At 43.1% G+C, this 22,086-nt stretch overlaps 1 protein-coding gene across 1 annotated transcript in view; it reads left to right on the forward strand.

Annotated features, from left to right (window-relative positions):
- The window catches only part of LOC147708403 (presenilin-2-like), a 448,344-nt gene that overhangs the window by 276,370 nt on the left and 149,888 nt on the right, over positions 1 to 22,086 (forward strand). The window contains exons 6-7 of the mRNA XM_086927117.1: positions 18,700 to 18,920; positions 21,913 to 22,011. Of these exons, the coding sequence (XP_086783243.1) occupies positions 18,700 to 18,920; positions 21,913 to 22,011 (320 nt within the window). The remainder of the gene's footprint in view (positions 1 to 18,699; positions 18,921 to 21,912; positions 22,012 to 22,086) is intronic.

Genomic DNA, 22,086 nt, shown 5'->3' on the forward strand with positions numbered 1-22,086 from the left:
AAATTGCTCTTTTTCTAGGTGTCCCCTCACTCACCAGGGTTGCCCCTTGGTGACATGCTTCATCATTGGGGCCATCCCAGTCCTCTACGGGCTGGGGCGTGCTGCGACTTGCGAATTACGTAGGAGCACTTACAAATGACTATGTGTGGTGCAGATGTGATTGTGGAGTGGACTAAGTGATGTGTTAAGGGATCAATTTAGAAATAGAGAGAGATCCAAGAAATGCAGTCACAGTCAGAGAAAAACGCAATGGATACTGTATCTGTATGTTGTTGTAGTTGTCCTGTTGAAAGTGGTAAGTAAGTTGCTTGCAGAAAAAAAATCCTTTTATTAGCGGCACTCCTCCATTGCAGCCGACGCTTCGTCCATCGATGTTGGTCACCAGAAGACACCCTGTAAAAAAAGCACAGCATGGACAAACAATTGAACATAAACAAATCTTTGGGTACAAACCTATCCATCAATCTTTGAAAGTGCATGCACTACTGCATGCATGTCTGTGAAAAGTAAGTAGTACTTTCGACAACTGTGGAAGAAAGAATGCGACAGTACAGGGCGTGTGTGGAATTATTGATAACTATATTCAACATAAGGTCTCTGTTGCCAGATACCTGAGAGCCTTGCTGGTCACTATAAATCCATTCACAACACTCAATGGGGTTGGTCTGGAAGGTATAGTAGATAGAAAAGGAGAAATTGCTCTTTTTCTAGGTGTCCCCTCACTCACCAGGGTTGCCCCTTGGTGACATGCTTCATCATTGGGGCCATCCCAGTCCTCTACGGGCTGGGGCGTGCTGCGACTTGCGAATTACGTAGGAGCACTTACAAATGACTATGTGTGGTGCAGATGTGCTAGTGGAGTGGACTAAGTGATGTGTTAAGGGATCAATTTAGAAGCAGAGAGAGATCCAAGAAATGCAGTCACAGTCAGAGAAAAACACAAAGGATACTGTATCTGTATGTTGTTGTAGTTGTCCTGTTGAATTTGGTAAGTAAGTTGCATGCAGAAAAAAATTCCTCTCATTAGCGGCACTCCTCCATTGCAGCTGACGCTTCGTCCATCAATGTTGGTGACCAGAAGACACCCTGTCCACTGCCTGCCTGATGCTGAATTGTGGCTCGCTAATGTGAAGCCTGACTCCATCCTTTTTTCCCCATTGCACAGACTGAAACCCGGCCTGTAATTATTCAACGAAAAACAGGAAGTGATATAATATAACAACACCACTGATAAATAAATATAAGGTATGTAGGCTGTGGAGTGCAAAAAGTCACACTTTGATTTTCCTAGTAGACAGTACAATATTTTTGAAAGTGCATACTCTGTCTGAGTCACCTTTTGAAGGATAAATAAGTATGGGCAAATTAATGTAGCGGATCTTTCCCCTCAAGCTAGGTGTACTGTAAACTGTGTTTTAGAACAAAATTAGATCTTTCCAGCAGAGCTCCCACCCAGACCCTTACTAAAGCCAGTCGCAAAAATGTAGAAGACCCCCAATCAAATCTCAAAAAACGAGGCCTAGCAGAAAACTGGTGACAAAACGTACTTTGAAAGTAAAAGTAGGCCCAAGTACCCCCTTACCCACCGTGGATTGCATTCAAACCACTTGCAAGCAACCAAGCAAAAGTATCCATAGCCAGCATCGCTCCAAGACTCGAAAACCCCCCCACCCAAACACATGCAATAGAAATACTGCTAACCCTAACGACCCCTAAGTTAAGAATAGTGGCAAAGGCTTTCTTTAACTATGCCAAATCCCCCCTTTCCCACCATGGATTTTCTTCAAATGACTTGCAACCAAAATTACACATTCTCACGAGTGCTCTAAGACCCCAGAACTCATTTGCAAAAATCTAGAACACCCCGAAACACATGCAATCCTGCTGCTAGGGCTAACCCTAACGAACCCTAAGTTACAAAAAGTGCCAAAAGGCTTTTCCGCGAGGATTTTGTCCCAACCACTTCTACCCGGTATTAGACCTTCCCAGGAATGCCCCAAGACCCGCCAACCCACCCGCCAAAAAGCATAACACCCCCAAACAGGCCAAAAGCAAAATCTCATACTTGCAATATTTCTCGGCCTTCGGTCCAAACGCGCTGCGTAGCTAGGCCATAGGTCCGGTTTGCCACCACGGATTTCCTGAAAAGCAAATGCAATCAAGATTAGAGTGTCCCAGCAGTGCTCCGAGACCCCGAAACTCACCCACAAACACCAGGAAGCCCCCCAAACAGGCCCCCGAAAAGGCTACATTGAGCAAAATGTCAGAAATAGCAACAAAAAAAATCGGCGTGGATTTTGTCCAAACCACTTTTATCCGGTATTAGAGCTTCCCAGCAATGGCCCCAGAGCCGTCAACCCAGGAGAAAACGAGTAGAAGACCCCCAAACAGCCAAAGAGCAAAAGTACAAAAATGGGGACTTTGTCATTTTTTTCCAAATTTCCCATATCACTTCGCGCGCGCTCTGCAGCTAGGCCCTAACTCCCCTCTGCCACCATGGATTTGCTTCAAACCTCTTGCAAAGTAAAGTATATATAGCCAGCAGTGCGCCCAGACCCCGAAACTCACCCACAAACACCAGGAAGCCCCCCAAACAGGCCCCCGAAAACGCTACATTGAGCAAAATGTCAGAAATAGCAACAAAAAAAATCGGCCTGGATTTTGTCCCAACCACTTCCACCCGGTATTAGATCTTCCCAGGAATGGCCCAAGACCCGCCAACCCACCCGCCAAAAAGCATAACACCCCCAAACAGGCCAAAAGCAACATCTCCTACTTACAATATTTCTCGGCCTTCGGTCCAAACGCGCTGCGTAGCTAGGCCATAAGTCGGGGTTGCCACCACGGATTTCCTGAAAAGCAAATGCAATCAAGATTAGAGTGTCCCAGCAGTGCTGACAGACCCCGAAACTCACCCACAAACACCAGGAACCCCCCCCTAAGAGCACCTCAAAGGCAAGCAAGTCAGCAAAAACACTAAAAAATTTGCGCCTCGGATTTGGTCCAAACCACTTTTATCCGGTATTAGAGCTTCCCAACAATGGCCCCAGAGCCGTCAACTCACCTGCAAAGAGGTAGAACAACACCCCCACAAGTGCTGAGTCTTTCTTCATTGGGCGTAAACCAGCCCTCTGCTTTGATGGAAATAGGAGTCTGGAGGAGGAGGATAGAGGAGCATGTTCTTCTGAACTTGTGAACCTGAGGAATGCAGACTGCGGCACCTTCAAATCAATTAGCAAACAAGTGAAGACAGTTCTGCTGATGGGCTTGTTTTTGTGATTATCTGATTAAAGTTTGAATTATATTAACTGTGCACAACAAAGAAAGACAGACACACAGGAATAAAAGTGAATAAGGACGAAAAAGAAAGTTATTGATTCGTTGTCTCATTTTCAGGGCTCGGTATCACGGTCCAGGAATAAGAATAAGGCTTCGTCATCATACTCTGCGAATTCAGGCAGGGTGAGCTCAGTGTCACCTGACAGAGTAGAAATTCCCTCATCTATGTTGCTGGCCACCTCGTCTTCATTCGGCGCGCTTTCTCGTACTCTGAAATCTGGTGGTATGAGGTGCTGATTCATCTTGATCATTGTTAACCTCTCCACATTTTTGGGCGAGAGGCGGCTCCGTTTGGAAGTTACAATTCCACCAGCAGCACTGAAAACACGTTCAGAAGACACGCTTGCGAGTGGGCAAGACAAGTAGTTTAAAGCCAGGTTGGTGAGCTGTGGCCACAATTCTTTTTTCCCATGCCAATACGCCAATGGGTCAGCATTAACATAGACCTCTGTTGAGTCATTCAGATAGTCCTTCACCATCGACTCAAGGTCCTCATCCAAGGTTCCTCCACTTTGCTTAGCTGTTGCTGTGCCTCTGACCTTTTGAGAACCAAACCCAAGCCGAGCTAGCCAATCCTCTTCAGCCTCCAATGTTTCTGTTGTGTCTGGTGCAGATGATCCGGTTGCCGGTGTCTTTAACGGCTGAGAGGTCACTTGTGCCACAGCCACAGGTGCAGAAGTGGATTGTTTTGACTGGGGATGGCCTGCTGATGCTGATGTACTGCCTTTTCCTTCAATTTTCTGCCGTTCTCTTTCAAACCTCTTGGCTGACAAGGCTAGCCAACGTTTGTACTTTGGAACATGTTCATCATCAAAAGGAAAGAATGCTTGGCCTGCCAGCGCCTTTTTGTAGCGTGGATCCAGAATAGTAGCACAAATATAATGCTGTTCTGAGTGGATCATTTTAAGACGTTCATCACCTTGTAGGAGCTCTAATAATTTCTCAGCCAGAACAAAAGAGTCTTGGTTTTTTACATCTTTTTCAAACACAGAACACACCTCCTTCAGTTGGTGCTCCAGCATGTACAACAATGGGATAGCTTTTCCCAAATTACAGTCCTCCTTGCTGACTGCACGCGTGAAGAACTCAAAAGGACGAAGCATGCGTGTCAGGCTTTGAACTATGTTCCATTGCGCCGCACCCATCCTCAGGTCCTCCTGAGCTGTACCCTCTGTTAAGAAATATTGATCGAGTACCGTATACTGCTCATACAGACGCTCAAGCATGTAGAAGGTTGAGTTTCAACGTGTTACCACCTCCTGGATGAGTGCTTTCACTGGAATTTGACGTTGATATAGCAGGCTTCTCAGCTGCTTCCGGGCCTTAAAAGAATGGCTGAAATGGTTGCACATTTTTCGGCAGGTGTCCAATACTCTGTACGCTGCACTGTCTTTATTACCCAAGAATTTTTGGACAACCAGGTTTATACAGTGCGCCAAACACGGCACTCTGAAATACTCACCCAGCCTCATGGCCTTAACTATATTGGCGCCATCGTCCGTGGAAACATAACCAACCTGGCGTTTTTTTGGGGACAGCCACTTAAGGACCTTTGTGTTAAAGACATCTAAAATGTTTTCTGCTGTGTGACGTTTCTCCAAACCAAACATGGCTAGTGTTGCATGTTTCCGAGCAGCTTTAAAAACAATGTCCGGGTCAACACCTGTGTTTAGCTTTGCTTTAGCCCCTGAAAAAGAGACCCAGTGTGCAGTGATGCACATGTAATTAGCGCCTGCGCCACTGGTCCACATGTCTGTTGTCAGATGTATAGTGTGAACAGCACTCTTCTGCAAAGCTGCCCCAATCACCTCCAGAGCATCTTCATGTAGTGCTGGAACCGCAACTCGGGCAAAATAGAACCGGCTAGGAACCTTCCATTTAGGGCAGAGCGCTGCCACTAATTCTAGAAAACCAACCCCTTCTACAAAAGAAAAAGGGAGAAGGTCCAGAGCTAGCATTTTAGCCAGCTTAGTGTTATACAGACGCGTCAGTGGGTGGTTGCGTTCATATTGTGCTTCTGTAAACAACATCGTTTTAATGTTGCCCTGGACCAAAGATTTACGGGAACATGATGATATCTTCGACCCAGTTACGCTCGCTGATGAACTTTTTCGCATTGATGTCTCACTCTCTCCCACACTCTTAGTGTGGCTCACATGGGGTGTGCTGCTGACAGGGGTACTGGGTGTAAGTGAAGTGTGTGAATCGTCTTCTTCCTCCTCGTCATCATCAGATGAAAAATCAACGTTTTCATTACGTGCAATTCGGGCTTCCTTGACCGCCTCTAGGTGCGCAAACCATTGGACAGGGTGCGCTCTCCTAAGATGACCTCTCTGGCCTCCGGTACCATAGTTGGTACCAAACTTACCACGACTAACTCGAAGCTTACAAATGCTACAAATGGCTATGTTTTCCTGTTTTGGGCAAACACTAAAGAAGTCCCAAACTGGAGCCTTGAAATGTCTTTGGGGGCCGGAGGAGGCGGCGATACTGGTGGTGGTGGTCCTGCTGCTAATGCCAGATGAAGTGGAGGATGTGGATTGCCGAACTTCAGTACGTTTTGCACTTTCACCACCACGAATTGAGGTTGAGGTGGATGGAGGTCCCTTCTTGCGAGAAAGAAATATGGAAGCGGTAGGTGTTGGTGTACTAGTTAACTCCAAATCTAATGATTGTTGTGTTTCCATTTCCATTGCCTCCTCGTCGACATCATCATCACGCTCAGCAGCTTCTCGGGATAGGGTCAAAATGTCTCTTTGCTGCATGCCTGCTGGGGCTGCAGTGACCTTTATGATGACTGGCTCGTCGTCATCGTGAGAGGCTTTACCAGCAGCAGTATCCGTCACTTCTTGTTGAGCCTCATCACACTCCATAGCTATGAGTTTTTCGACGACCTTCCTTTTACGCTTAGGTACCTTTGTCAGATCATGGTGTGCCTCACTCTCAGAGTGCCGTGATGATGGTTCCCAATCTTCATCCAGAATGGGATCATCAGAAGGAGGTGGGCTTGAAGAAGATGTAGACACCAACCTTGATCTTTTCCTTGCTAGGGATGTGGAAGACAATGAATGATCATCAGGAGGAGTGGCTTCCAATGATACCTCGGCTTGATTGTCGATTTCCTGATGTGCCCCTACTTCGGGAGGAACAACTATTGTGGGCACTTGTGACCCTCCATGCACCTCTGCTTGCGCATCTCCTTGCGCTGCCTCTCCTTCCACATGTACTTGGGCTTGTACTTGCACATGGTGTTGTTGTTACAGCTGTGGTTGTTCAACACTTGTCAGATGACTTACAACAAGCTGTGTTGATTCAGGGACATTGCTGCTACTTTCTTGCGATGAGCCAACATCACTGGTCGATGGTGATTGGAGAAGTACACTGACTGCCTCTGAAGCACTCAAGGGCTTTGACTTAAGTTGGCGTGGTGGTGAAGGCACTGAACCCAATGGAGCGGGGGTGCTGCTCCCAGCTTGGTCCCCAGCAGATCCTGCTGCTGCAGGCGTACTTTTTTTTTTGCTCCCAAAAAACGTGGCGGTTGGCACACCAGCCTCCTTGGTAACTTGCTTCTTCTGCTCCTTACTAGCAACTTTCTTGCTAGAGGAGCTACGGAGACCTTTTTTTGGGGCCATCTTCTTCAGAGCAGGTCAGACAGCAGGCCGCAGTTGCACGAATTGTAGAGTTGTCTGAGGCCAGACGTGACGTCGCGTGACGTTATGCTGCACACACACACCGCTGCAGGACTTCTTCCTGGCACTGGTGGTTCTCTTGAGTCTTGTGCACCTAAAAACAATGGAAGACAGAGGAACATCAGTTCAGTTATACACCCCAAAAAAATCGAGAAAAAAAAACAGAAAAATCAGCACAATCCCATTCCATCCATGCCCTCCATGATGTTTAAGTTCAAGACACCCCACAGAAAGACTAGGCCCATGCAAGACTCAATACCCCTGGTGAAAAGGCCACAAGTACAGCCCCAAAAAACGAAAATCACTGAAAAATCAGCACAATCCCATTCCATCCATGCCCTCCATGATGTTTAAATTCAAGACACCCCACAGAAAGAGTAGGCCCATGCAAGACTCATTACCCCCTGGGCATAAAGGTTGAAAAGTAGGCAAAATGGTTGCAGGCCTAACAACAATGCCTGCATTCAAAATGGCCACTTGCCTCCCAGCACATGGCCAGGGCCTGTAGCAGCACTCAAAATGGCCCCCAGCCACATGGCCTGTCCCTCCCCATGAACACCCCCAAAAATCGAAAAACACTGAAAAATCAGCACAATCCCATTCCATCCATGCCCTCCATGATGTTTAAGTTCAAGACACCCCACAAAAAGACTAGGCCCATGCTAGACTCAATACCCCTGGTGAAAAGGCCACAAGTACAGCCCCAAAAAACGAAAATAACTGAAAAATCAGCACAATCCCATTCCATCCATGCCCTCCATGATGTTTAAGTTCAAGACACCCCACAGAAAGACTAGGCCCATGCTAGACTCAAATACCCCTGGTGAAAAGGCCACAAGTACAGCCCCAAAAAACGAAAATCACTGAAAAATCAGCACAATCCCAATCCATCCATGCCCTCCATGATGTTTAAGTTCAAGACACCCCACAGAAAGACTCAGTCCACCCACCACTGAGTACCCCTGGGCAAAAGGCCCCAAAACAGCCCAAAAATCGAAAATTCCAAAATTGTAGTTGCAGCAACTGTAATGCCCCAAACAAACTTACTTGTAAAATTTCTAATCCAAAAGTGATCCAAAGAAAGTCAAAAAGGCCTCAAATCCAAATATCCAGCAGCATCCACAAAAAGTAATCCTTCCAGCTCCAGATCCAAATGAAAAGTGACCAGGAGATGGACAAAGCACTGGGAGGAGCCTGCTGGACAGGAACAGGAAGTTGAAGACTGTGGGGCACTTCCTTCCACCCACCCCCCTCCCCCCCTCCCCAAAATGGACTCCTCGCAAAAAAAGTGCAGGCAAATGTCAACCTAAGGAGTTATTCAGATAAAAATCATCATTTCAAGAAGGTTTATGCTGCTTGCTGGTGGATTTCTTGTGCAGAATTGCAAATTTTATATTTTCGCGTGTGCGACATTGTTGCTGCTCGCCGCATCTCAAAGCTCGCAATTGCGAAGTACCGCAAGACGTGATCTCGGCGTACTCGCGTTGACAAACGCTCGCTGCAAAAGTTGGCAAGCCGCGATTACATAATCGCGCTTGCCAAATTCCCGCGGGATCACGCAGCAAGATCCAAAATGGCGCAGCACTCGCAAAATATCGAGAAAAACAACTCGGCAAACAATGATAAACGCCGCGCGCCGCAAACTTGTATCACCAAGAGAATAAAAATCCGCTGCGTGCGAATTTGCGGATTTTGCGGGAAATTCGCAAATCTCGCGGATTGCGAATTTACCGAAAATCCGCGAGCGTAACGGATTTTCCGCCCATACTTAATTACGAGTTTCCTCTCCGCCATGGTTTTCATGACGATGAACCTGCCATGAAAACTGTGGCAGAGAGGAAACAAAGGTGGCCCTACAGGGCCCCCTGGTGCCTCACACTATGTGGATGCACACAAGGGGACACAACATGTGCCCCCTTGTGTATGCACCCCAGTACCTGTACAGAATGGACTGCAGCAGTCCATGCTGTGCAGGTACTGCATTTGGTGTTTCCATTGTGGTGCTTGTTTCATAGGCACTGCCCTGGGAACACCAAATAATAGCCCACCAGACCAGGAGAAAACTCCTGATCTGGTGGGTGGTTCCTACACTGGTTTGGCGGTGCTTGACAGCGGCGCGTCAGAGGAGCAGCGCCCCACTTCAAGCTTGACTATTGCAAGTAACGACTCTCAGCAAATCCTGGATGATTGCTTCTTAAGAGTCTTTTAATTTGACTCCTGCAAGTACGAGTGTCAGCAACTCCTTGATGATTGCTTCTTAAGTCTGCAAATGGTCCATAATGCGGCAGCGAAGATGGTCCTTAATCTCCCTAGACTTGCCTCGGCCTCGTCAGCCAGAAGAAACCTACATTGGCTTCCCATTCAGTCCAGGATCTCTTTAAGATTCTTTGTCTTGCCCATGGGGCTTTTCATGGTACCGGCCCAGAGGGGATCAGGTCACTTGTTCACTCCTACTCCCCCAGGCGAGCTCTTCGTTCCTCTAATAAAAATCTCCTTGAGGTTCCTAGGTTTGTAAGAGCGAGATGGGGAGGCAGAGCTTTTTCCTCGGTTGCACCCAGGTTATGGTACTCACTCCCCCCCGAACTCGCAGGGCAATCTTCGCTTGCTCTGTTTCGCAAACCATTAAAAACCTGGCTCTTCTCTGAAGCATACCTGTAACAGCATATATCAGCGGATTACAGATTGGACAATCTGATGGCGCCTTGATGCCCTTGGGCTAAGTTGGGCGGTAAAAGACTCCCTTCAATTTGTTTTGACAGAACTCTTCAATAGCTTCTTTTTCTGTACAAAGGACCAGGAAGATTTTAAACATATACAGACTTAGCCATGATTAGAAATTCCTCATGGAATGCTTATAAGGGTCATACAACATTCTATCATATCCTGAAGATGGTCTAACGGATGTATACACCATAAAGACCGAAACATTGACAACCTCATCTATTTCCTTATTGATTGATTTTCCTTTAGCAAGTGATTTCTGTTTTGATCAGACTCACAGTTCTATTTATGTATTTTTGTTTGAACTAGATGTCCGCATTAATGACCCTGAGGTATCTGTAATATTGAAATCTTTTATAAACCTCGTCTTTTATGTGTTGCTTCTATCTTTTGTACCCTTTTTATTTCACACTATATAAATTTGATTTCTGAAGAGTTCACACCCGTTTCATAAGTATCTTCTATAGGTCTCTTATGAAGAAATTAACAAATTGTACTGTTGATTATTTAACTGTAGGTTATCGGCTGGAACCTCTGTACATTGCTGTATGTTTAAATTGTTTAACTGAGTGCGCCTAAATGAATCCCTTGTATGCATATTTACCTATCAGTACTTCCATTACCCAAGCCTCCAAGGGTTAATTGGGTTCCCCACTTTTTCTTACTGTATATTGCATAAATAACATCTACATCACAAATTATGGCTTTGACTTTTCTAAAAGTCCTTGGGTGTGTAACTCATGAATGAAAAATTGTTTGGGTTACTACTATGTCCCTGAAACTTAAACAGGACTGTTAGTAACCTAGAAAAAAATCCCTCCCAGTAGGTTAGTGCCAGGACTGCGGTTTAAATGGTGTTTCTTTCTCAGCGTAGTGCCTTGAACTAAGTCCTTGCACTCGTAGGTTAGAAATCTGACTCCTGCAGTTCTAAAGTCCCCCAGTTCATAACAACGACGCAATCACATCCTGCTTCAGAACATGAAAAGATTCCTAAAATATGGTCTTTTAGACATATGCGCAGTTTGCGCTCCCACCACGACAAAAACCTACTGCATCGTGTGGAAGCACTTTTGCACATGGTGCAAGGCCTGAATCTCATCTCCGTTCAGCTGTAATAGATTTTGTCATATGTACTCCACCTGGCTAGAAAAGGGCTTAAGTACATATTAGTAAAAATCTTTTTGGCAGTAGCATCAAGGTTTAAAAAATCGAGCAATGGTCCTTCCTTGTTTTTTCAAAGGATTATTTAACAGTTCATGAAAGGTTTCTAATGAACCTCAAGCTCTCTTGCACCGTCAATCTCCTCCACAGTCAGAAGACCTATATTGGCTTTGAAACTGAACACAGTGTTTAGTCAGCTGATGGTTCCACCCTTTGAGTGCATCTGTTCGGCGGATCTGAATATCTCTGCTGGAAGACAGCACTCATCATGACCTTGACTTTACAATGGCCTTGGACCATGCTAGAAATATCCCATGGCTAAATTATGTTAGAAACCTGCTAAATTATTTAAATAGACCAGAATTCTACGAAGAGCCTGAGTTGATTTGTTCCATATCCAGAAAGGAATTGAAAAAATTATGCATGAATCACTTTGAACTGCTTAGATTATCTGGGGAAATTAGTAAACAAACTGTGTTCCAGCACCAAATGACCTTGGCCTACTATCCAACCCTATTTGCTTTATTATTCAAGGGGTTTTGATAGATAGGTTTTGACCAGGTTCAGGTTTGAGACCTTCCATCGCCTGGTAACTTTTCCAACCAAAAATGACTGGTCGAGGGATCTAGCGCTTTGCCCATGTGATAATCTATTTTTGCAATCTACCATTCACGTGGTTTTATTTTGTAAATATTATGTTAAAGAACGTGCAAGGTGGATCAAGCTGTATCTGAAGCAGGGTGCATGGCGGCAATGCTGCCCAGCTTTTTTATTCTTGCAATTATTGGATAATGAATATTGCACTGGAATTATGACTGGTCTTTTAAAGAGTATTCTGAAGAAGCGGAACACTATTACTTGTTAGATACCTCTTCTGATAGGGGAAAGCATTACTATTTGTATGGAATAATTTTTTTATTGTGACCCTGTATGAATTTGTCTATTTTAACTGTTGATTTTATGATTTTATTTATTTGCTAAAATCGAATAAAGCATTTTTCTGATTCTGATTCTGAGTGTGGAAGCTCCAAGCCTTTACAATAAGGAACAGTTTCTCCATTTCATGAAAGTCAAAGGGACTAATTTAGAGTTTGGCAACACTGATGAATTACTCTCTCTCTCCCCAAACGGGTAGAACTTAAGTACTTCAGCGACGGAGACTACTTCATCTCCGTTGCTGAGATACTCCTCAGATGGATTAAAGGCGTTGGAGGTCAGGCCAGTTGTTTACTCGCCCTATTTAGAGTGGGCAGACAAATGGGCAGTTTTTACTTTCACCCAAACTTTTACTTTCCAAAACGGGGTAATGATCCCCAACCATGGAAGAAAACTCCCATGGCAAGGGGATCATTACTTTTTTTTTATTGTCAAAAAGAAAATCTTGCTTTCTAATTTTTGTTTTTCAACATAGAAATGTATGTTCAAAATGTGCTGTCCGGCACCGTCATAATGACAGAGCCGCACAGCTCACCTTCAATGTATTGACAGGACCGGCTATGGCGACGGTTCCTTCCATGTAACAGATGTCCTCTTGGGCGGAGGACATCTCTTCATCAGAAGTACGGTTACTCCGAACTTTAAATCAGCCCTAAAGTCACCTTGTGCACCAATCCAAGGTTCATGCCCAAGTACCTCGGGCTTCCATTTGAACAAACCTGTTATACATCTCTCTATCCAAATCACTTGACTTCGCCTGAGAGAGCACTACACTCACTAGTTGGTGGTAGATGCATCACATTTTCATGAGCAAAACTAAAAATATAAGAACATCTGACCAACTCTTCATCTGATTTGGGAGCCGGGATGGGGCCGACCTCTGTCTGAACAGGGCATTGCGCACTGGCTTTTAGCTTGCATCATTTTCTCCTATAAAAAAATGAAACATGCTCTGGAATGTAAGGTGAATGCATTGTCATGAACCCAACCCCCTACATTTAATCCTGTTTTTTATATTTTTAAAGCTTCTACTTACTGCAGCCAGGTGTAAAATGTAGCACTCCAGCTAAACAAAACGCATTCCTCCATGCAAAGCATTCCTTTTCTGTATAGCTGCCTGTGTAACATGGTGTAATGAATCCAGACTGTAAGGTTTTGGACAACCATGCCAAAACCCTGCCACTCAATCCCTGTTGTCTGCGTATGTTTGACCGGACATTCCACTGGAGTCATCTATGTATTTTCCCACACCTTACTTTAGTTCCAAATTCACCTAAGATGCAGCTTAAATGTGTTTGATTCTGTTATCTCTTACCACTTAAAAAAAGTGCTACACAATCCAATATCCTTCTTCTGCCAACTATTTTTCCTTTTGTTAAAAAAGGCCACCCCACACCCACCTACCCTTTGTAGGCACCTTTAAATCCTGCATCATGTAGGGCCCCTATCTGCCCTTGCCCAGTGGGCATTTGAGGGCATCCTCTCTCCAGTCAAAGCAATGTGTCTAAAAGGAGTAATCTGAAAGCACACTAACAAAATAATCTGCCTCACCAAACTACTAATAGTTTGTCTAATCCATTACTAAATATTCCATTTGGGTATGTATGTGTTGGCTAAGGGACTCTCGTTACATCTTACTGCTGAGACCAGTCCGGGTTTGAATGCCTCCGTGTTCTCTTAGAGTGGTGTTGTAGCGAGCACAGTTTCTGTTGGAGTAGCACCAGGCATGATTTGCATATTTTTGCTTTGCTTCTGTTATGGCATAGACACGCTAAACAAACAATAGTATGGTGAGTGGGTACAATCAATTCAGGAATTGGTATTAAACAGATTTACCATGTGTCCTCTTGATTTTTGTGTGCTGCAGGCAGTATCTCATTATACCTCACAAATCTGTTAATATGTCCTATTTGGGTGTGTGTGGTGTGCTAGTCACGTTTCTGATTCATTATAAAGTTGCAAAACTCCTAAATACCACCCATAACATTGACCACTGCATCTTAATGACACCTAAAGGGGAGGTTTTCATGCTTGAGATTTGCTGTGTGAATGTTACTAATGTAGACTTGTATCCAATATAAGTGCCCATATACGTTGCTATTGGCACCCCTGCTTCAAATCAAGTAAAAAATACATTTATCGGCATAAGCAGATTCCCGTTCTTAAGTCCATGAATCAGTAACTGTGGTATTGTATCCTCACAAATGCCACTAGTCTAGTGAATATTCCTTGTGAGCAAATCTCTTTGCATGGGAGGTTTATTGGTAACCCCAATGAGAGGGTAGACCATTGGTAGTTTACACATGCAGACTAGTAGGTTTGATTATTCACAAAAATTTGCAAGTGGTTTACCTACTCTGAACATATGTACAATATTACTGGTCTGTGTGGATCTGATGGAGATAAGGGGTACACATAGTGAGCACACTCGGAAGAGGGAAGACTTGTGGCACAGCGCCGAGGGTAACTGACACCAGAATATGGGGCTCACGGTTCGATCCCCAGTGCCAGCGGAAGGTCACCCCAGCACCATGTGACTCTTGGCAATAGCTCGCTTAGTCTTCCCAGCGGCCCCCAGCACCTTGATGCCGTTGTGTAATTGTTCGCGCTTTACAAATACTGGATTTAGATTTTTTTACATTTACTCGTATTTAGCAGGGGCGTCCTTCTAATCTTCCTTTCAGGAATGTTGAACATAACTTACTTATAGGAGGTCTTCCTTCTGAATTGTTAACAATGTTCTACAGGTTTTTATTTTTAACAGATAACTCTGTGGTATGTGCCTTAAGGAATTTGCCCCACATCTTCCAATTCAGAGGCTCGATTTTCAACTGGTTACCTTCGCTGCCTCATTAAGCAGTCCTGTCCCAACAATGACATATCTGCTCTCAGCTCTTCCTTCTTTCTTTTCAAACACTTTCTAGGGTACTGGGTGGTCATTAGGATGTCAGGTATTTTGCCTTCTCCCTTAGTATCTTTAACTCTTCTCACCTTTTTTTGACACAAATACTCCATATGTTTCTAGCTTTTATCAGGTTTAATCATTATACTGTGTTCTGAAAACTCACTGAGCTCTTTTGAAATGTGTGTGAACATCCTCACAAGACACCTTGAAAAAAAGAAGGAAGGGGGAAGGAGGAAGAGGAAGAAGAAGAAGAAGAAGAAGTCCTTGCCTGTATTCAGGAAATGCCTTCCCAATCCAAAAATACGATTTTAATCTAAAGGGAAGCCCACCCATATAGTGGGGGTACCAATAATAACAAAAAACAAACAATATAGAAGTTGAGGTTTGGACGAGGAGAAGTGTTCTTTCACCATTGAACATTTCACAAATGGTGGTCTGAATATCTTGTTTAGTGGTTCTGGTTTTTCTTCCCTCAGCTCAATTCCTATCACCCAGACTATTTCCAGTAGCAATAGGGTGGATGAAGGAAACTTTGGCTTCTTTCTTCCCTTGATTCTTTGGCAACGTGGCACTCGTATAGCTACAACCACTGGACTGCAGGATTGTATACCTGCCGGCCCAACTCATCTCCAAATTTAGCTGGTTCAAGTGACCATGTAAAGGATAACATTGTTTCAGAACTACCACCCACAGCAGTGGCAGTCCATAATGGGTCCACGTTTGTGTATGTGTGATGTATCTTGTATCTTCATAAACAAAAGAGGGGTTGCAGAGGCGATTGAATGGTCCAGCCCACGCCCTCCTTATATTATTTGCTCTATCCATCAGATGTTGGAAACACATAATGCTGGGTGGGCGGAGGAGCTTTCTGCCAAATTGGAAAGGGGGGATATAGACGTGGATGCAGCAATTACCAGGAAAGCCTTCAATTTGGTAGGTATCGCAATGATATTGCAGAAACATCTTTCATTGGTTACTCGTCAGTAGCCTTTTAAAATCAAAGCACTGCCCATAACCAGAGATCCAGAATTGATGCCCATTTCTTTTGTATAATCAACAACAAATTAAAGTTGTACCCTTTCCTTGGCGCACACTTGGAGAGGACTACTCCCAGCAGTAGGCTCACGTATGCTACTTGTAGAAACTCCAGCAGCAAAATGCAACAGCCAAACCTTACCACCAAAGACAATCCACTAGGAACAAGTAAAGCGAAAGACCCTCCCTATTGCGAGGAAAACACTGTGAAACTGGAAATTGTGGCTGCCACTCAGACGCCAGTGATCAGTAGCATAGCTTTGCAGCAAAACAGATAGTATGTTGCAGCACAGTAGAGTTAAGCAAAAGACTGATTGTTGCTAGATAGTCTAATTGTATAACTTAGTTACAAGGTCCGGTTTCCTAAAGCTGTTCATCCAATATACGTATGTAGTGGTACCTGTATTGTGTATACCTAGCTGAACGGTCAGTGGCACGTTGCAGCCTAGTTCATTAGCAATCAAGCAGGTGAAGGTAATTCTTTGTAGTGGTGGAAACGCTCCTTGAGGAGCTATTTCTACTGTTTAATTTTGAATTGTGGGATGGGTAAGAGCAGATCTGCTGTTACAACTCTGGCCTACAGAACTGTTCACTGACACTAGCAAACCCAGATGGTAGATCTTGAGATCTGGGGGGGGAAACCTGAGAATGAGCCAATAAAAAACAATGAAAAACAGAAATGTACTCGTGCTAGTACGCCATGGGGGAAAAAATAAGTGTGCCAACAAAGACTTTTAACCCAAGTAAGATCTCAAAAGAACGAATAAATGGATCAAATACTAACAAGTCCTAATGCTACTGCTACACCAAAAGATAAGCTCCCTAGATTTACAAGCCACAAATCTCCTAAAACAAGGCATCAGAAAGCATTTGAAGCTTTTTCATTCGAAAGCATGTAGCTAGTGATAGCTAGTGATAACTAGTGATAACCAGCTCCCGGTTTTGCCCTTTAGCTTGAAAAGTTTCCAGGCATGTCTCTCCAAGTGTATCACATTGACTTCAGCAGTTTTGAGGTATCAGAAAAACACACTGTACCCATGGTTGGATGACTGATCGACCAAAGCACCCTCTTCTCAGAAGACAATGCACAATGTACAGATGGTATCTTGAACATTACAAGAGCTGGGTCTCCAATGTAAGTGATCCAGTCCTAGTAGGCTGTTATGAAAACATGGGTCATAAAGTTTGTTCTGCTGATCACATAATGTTTTCTTTTTACCTAAAATGCCATCATCTTTGGAGAAGACCTCATTTGACAACCAGCCATCCGAACAGGCATATTTTCTGTCTCCTCTGTGCCCTGGCATTGTGTGTTTTCATCACCCTATATGCAAGACTCCACATGAGCAGGAATAAGAGTCAAAACAATCATATGTGCAAGAGAACAAGAACCTAGTAAGACAGACAGTTTACCTTAACAGTTTCTATAGTTATTTCCTTTGTGGGGCCTAAGTAACAACAATGTAGGAAGACCAGTGTCCAGAAAACACTCTCCCCATAGTTTATGTTGATAGAGAACAAGATGCAGAGCTTAACTGACAGTACAAAGAAAATTGTTGATCTGTCAGCAGTTATGAAATGAAAGCGTGCAAGAGCAGACCTTCTAGAGTGAAGTCGTGTGCCTCTCCTGAAATTTTGCGTTATGTTCTCGCAGTAAATATAATGAAAATGTATTATCTGAACAGGCAGGGACAAAATGTACAACTCTCCAGCGTGGTTAACTGAAACAGAACAAAGATTACCCTCATTGCCATAAAATAACCCACCCAATGTTGGTATCTAGGTCTTCTCTTGTCTCATTAACCACACACAGGACATCTAAACCCGTCTTCTAAATGCATGAAAATCTTGACAGACGGTAAGTATCATTTTACGAGCACGTTGTACTCTGTAAAGTGGATGAGATTGTATATTTTGTCTCTACAGAAACAGTTTAAGCCAGGACTATACCAGGAGAAACTGTTAGATATTTGGCGGCGTCCTGCTTCAAACTGTTCATTGATGACATTTCATAGACGCCTCTAGGTGAACATTTGTTCCTTTAAGGAAACCGCCCCTCTTCTGTAGTTCAGCATTGTTTTGTCAAGGTGATGGGCCCTTCATTTACATGCAAGACGTCATAAAACGTGGATATTCTAATATTATACCATGATCGAAACATGCTCATGATCCGTATAGTTAACACTATGTGAGAAAATATGTTTGTACCCGAGGCCCGTCAGTTTCATTACAGATTTTCACCTTTCTAGTCCTACTTTAACCTCAGCTTGACTGGTGTGATGAACTTGCTATTCGGTTTTATTGTTCCTGACTGCCAGGGAAGATGAAATGATGGATAAGGACAAGTTACTTCCTTTAAATCAATGTTCTCCATTAAAGGTATCTTCAATTACATAAATGTTATCTTAGTTGATAATTAGTTGATGGGATTCTACATAGACCTTCTTGTCAAACATAAATGCGTAGCTGACACTGGTGTGTACGTGTACCTGTATTCCTTAAAGAAATAGGTTTAATTTTTCTTTTATATAAATTGTGATGCCTTTATATAATGTTCAGTGCTATTTTTTGTTTGTTTTTGAAGAATGAAAGAGGGAATTTCAGTACTTTGTGTTCATTTTAATTGGCTCTATTTATTTGAGAAGTCTGCAATCCCACAGTCCTATACAAAGGAAAAAATGTATTGTATATGAATTCAAAGAATATGCACCTGGTGGACAACTAGGGTTTATAATAACAAGTAGCCACTTTTCCTCCAGAAGCGCTGCACAGTCTGAAGTGGCTCTGATGCATTAATATCGAGAGTTTGTTTCTAATTAATTTGCTTTGTGTCTTGACATCATTGTAACAAACACCTTATTTTTATCAGGATCCTTAATGGTCTAATCTTGTATGCTTTTTCTTTTTATCCAGCGAGGTTCTGAAGACCTACAATGTTGCCATGGACTATCCTACACTCGTCATTGTGATTTGGAATTTTGGAGCTGTAGGCATGATCTGCATCCATTGGAAAGGACCATTGCAACTGCAGCAAGCCTACCTCATCATGATTAGTGCCCTAATGGCATTAGTTTTTATAAAGTATCTGCCCGAGTGGTCTGCCTGGGTTATTTTGGGAGCCATCTCGGTTTATGGTATGTTAAGGTTCTCATGTTACCTTACACTATGGGTTTTTTGTTTGTATTGTACATGGCAGAATTTGTAATCTGACCCACACCATCGCCTTTTGATGTTAATGGAGTGACTTGTCAATGATTGGCCAGGTATTTTTAGATTCAACAAGAACAAAGCTTGAGCTGTCTTTGAGGCTATCTTTGACTTCTCTTGGAATTCTGAAATAAAGCTCTCTGTTATTAATAACTACCCCATCCACAAATATATGTTTGCCTTGCTTCCCTATGAGAAAACATCTTTCTCACTCCTAACCTCCTGATGTGCATCAGCTGTGCAGGGGGGGGGGGAAGACTAAAGTGGGCGTTGCACACTATTTCCTTGTGTCTCCTGTCAGTCATAGACATTACACAAATAAAAAATATATGCTGTCCTGCCTGTCTCCAGGTTGGCCTATTCTTCCAAGATAATTTATTATTAATTCTGCTATCCACTCCCTAACTCCTCGCCGCTCTTCCACCAAGTGCCTGAATGCATATCTCCCATCCTAATATAGGGCTTTTTACCACTCTGGCACCATGTTCACAGTGGCTTATTAGGACAGATCCACTTCTGGGTGCATAGAGAGATGGTTTCCCATAGGTGTGCTCTATACTATTGTGTAGTTTTTAAAAATACATAGAATCTGGACGTTTAGACAACATTAACTAAGTGATTGGTGTCTAGACTGATTCCGGGCACCCCCAAAGAATATGTTAGCCTTTAGACCAGCTAGCTCACAGCGCCACCATAAGCCCCCTAACCTTACCAAGGAGCGAATAGGTTCTAGCAACTATCGAACATGACAACCCTTGATCCTTCAGGGATCGTGGAAACAGTACAGTACTTTTTGCTCAGTCAATCGTGCTCAATTAGTCTCAGAGAGATACACAGAATAAACGATGGAGACGTTTTCAATAAGCCTTTATTGAACCAGTGTCATTCTAATATAAAACATGTTTGCTGAGACAATCATTAGACAGAAGCAAATGTAAAAGATAACGAATACCCACAGAATAAAAAGAAGGTAGAATTCTACCATAGTGCTAAAACAGTGAATATATGCAGGCATACAAACATGACAGTAATCAAGCGTACTCCTAAGATGCAAACCCTACTTAAGTTTACCTAAGTGTACCTAGCATGTATGTAGGTGTAAAATAAGAATCCCCTAGGAAAGAGTCAACCCCATTACCTGATGAGAGAGAATGAAGGACCCCATCTTGGTCTCGAGTTGGACACCCCGCAAGGGATGTCAAACCGCTGCGAGTGGTAGCTTTTGCAGGCCGGGACCTCAGTGCTTGTTTCAGCGTAAAAGCATCATCTCTGTCTATCTAGTGACGGTATGGTACTTTTACACCAAAAAGATAGCTCAGGGTTCCTACCACAATCCATATGTTGTGAGTGTGATTATGTAAATGAGACTAAATCAATACCTGCAGTTATGCAAAGTAGTTCTATCGCCCTAGGATGAAAATGACCATGACTTTTATATAGAGAATGTTAATCCTGTTCTGCAAGTCATTGCAGGGGACTTTTCTAAAAATCCTCATGCATAATAAATGAGGCTAGTTTTATGTAAACCAATTGACATTTATTCAGCACATAACTGGGTAAAAGGTCCGTGCTAGAACCGTTATGCAGAGCAAGGTTATACAAATGTAGGTGAAAGGTCGTTTGCTACTTATGCTAGTTTGGGGTACTTAACAATACTCTGTGAGGTAGACCAGTAAGCTCTGGTAGAGTATTTGATCTGAGAGGGGAGAAGCACCACCTGCCCTCCCCCTGATTCTCTTGTGTTTGTGGTAACCCAAGCAAAATGGGGAAATAAAGAGGAAGCAGCAGCTCCACGCTGGGACCTAAAAGCCATAAAATGAGTTCTGCTTTTCTTAGTAACCTCAGATTTGTGAACAATTGTTCACAATCATAACAAATCAATATGCAAGAGACCTCTTGCTGACATAGAGAATGCATTGAGTGTACGAAGTGCTACTGGTAACTTATTTTTCATTTGTTTTCCGTTTTGAATTTGTATGATCTCAAATGCTTACTTTTTTTTTAGTTGGCGGTTTATTTATATGTCCAGTAGGAGACCTGAGACATGCTTTGAGCAGTGTCAAAGTTCGGTCTATCCCACTTCAGTGTGGAGTCATCCTTTCGTGTCTCTGCATATGGTGTCCAGAAGGGGAATCACCGAATGAGTCCCCTTTTGATGGGTTATTTACCGTAAAGGCTGTTAGCATATCAAGCTGAAGCATCTGAAAAGTAAAAGAATGATAGTTCAAGCTATAGGGATAAATAGCAGATATTATAATAACACATTTCCTTGCCTTGGGACATGCATGTGTTTTGAAAGGGAATATTAAAATATTGTAACGTTAAATTGTACTTACCGAAATGTGGTATCTGGCTGTTTCGCCTCTAATAAATTGAGCTCCTGCCATATACATTTGACATCATCAGTGAAGAAGTACTTTGATCTATTCATGATATGTTTGATTTGTGACTGATGGTAGTGGTCAAAGAGGAGATGCCCTTCTGTGCTACCTTGTAAGGGAGGCAAAGCAAAAAGGAACTAGACAAAAATAAAAATAGAACAAAAATGCCCAAATAGTTGATTTCATAAACTTTGATGACTGTAAGGAAGGAAATCAACTTGAGGAGGATCTATGCTTCGTGATGGTGGATTAACACACATATGTTGTACTATATGTTTATAACTAAAATTAAAATAAGTAAGCCATGTGATAGCATAATAATTGCAAAATGTCTCTTATCTGGTGTCTTTGAAACCTCGTATATGCTACTTCTATACTCCTTTTTGACTACATGCACTGAGTTTAATGTTTTATTGTTACTGTTACTTAGACTAAATCGACTCCAGTAACTACCCATACTGCTTGTCTAATGTAAAAAGATTCAAAATCTTTAGTGGTTGCACTAACTGATACAGTTATGTTTATTCTTTATTGACAGATTTGATAGCTGTTTTGTGTCCAAAAGGCCCATTGAGGATGTTGGTAGAAACTGCTCAAGAGAGAAATGAGCCCATATTTCCTGCTCTAATTTATTCTTGTGAGTATTATTTCCAGTTTCATGTGCATTCTGAAGTTTACCTTGCCTGGTGCCAGCTATTTTCAAACCGGTCAT

The sequence above is a fragment of the Lissotriton vulgaris genome, chromosome 6 (assembly GCF_964263255.1).
Source record: "Lissotriton vulgaris chromosome 6, aLisVul1.2, whole genome shotgun sequence".
Taxonomy (NCBI): domain Eukaryota; kingdom Metazoa; phylum Chordata; class Amphibia; order Caudata; family Salamandridae; genus Lissotriton; species Lissotriton vulgaris.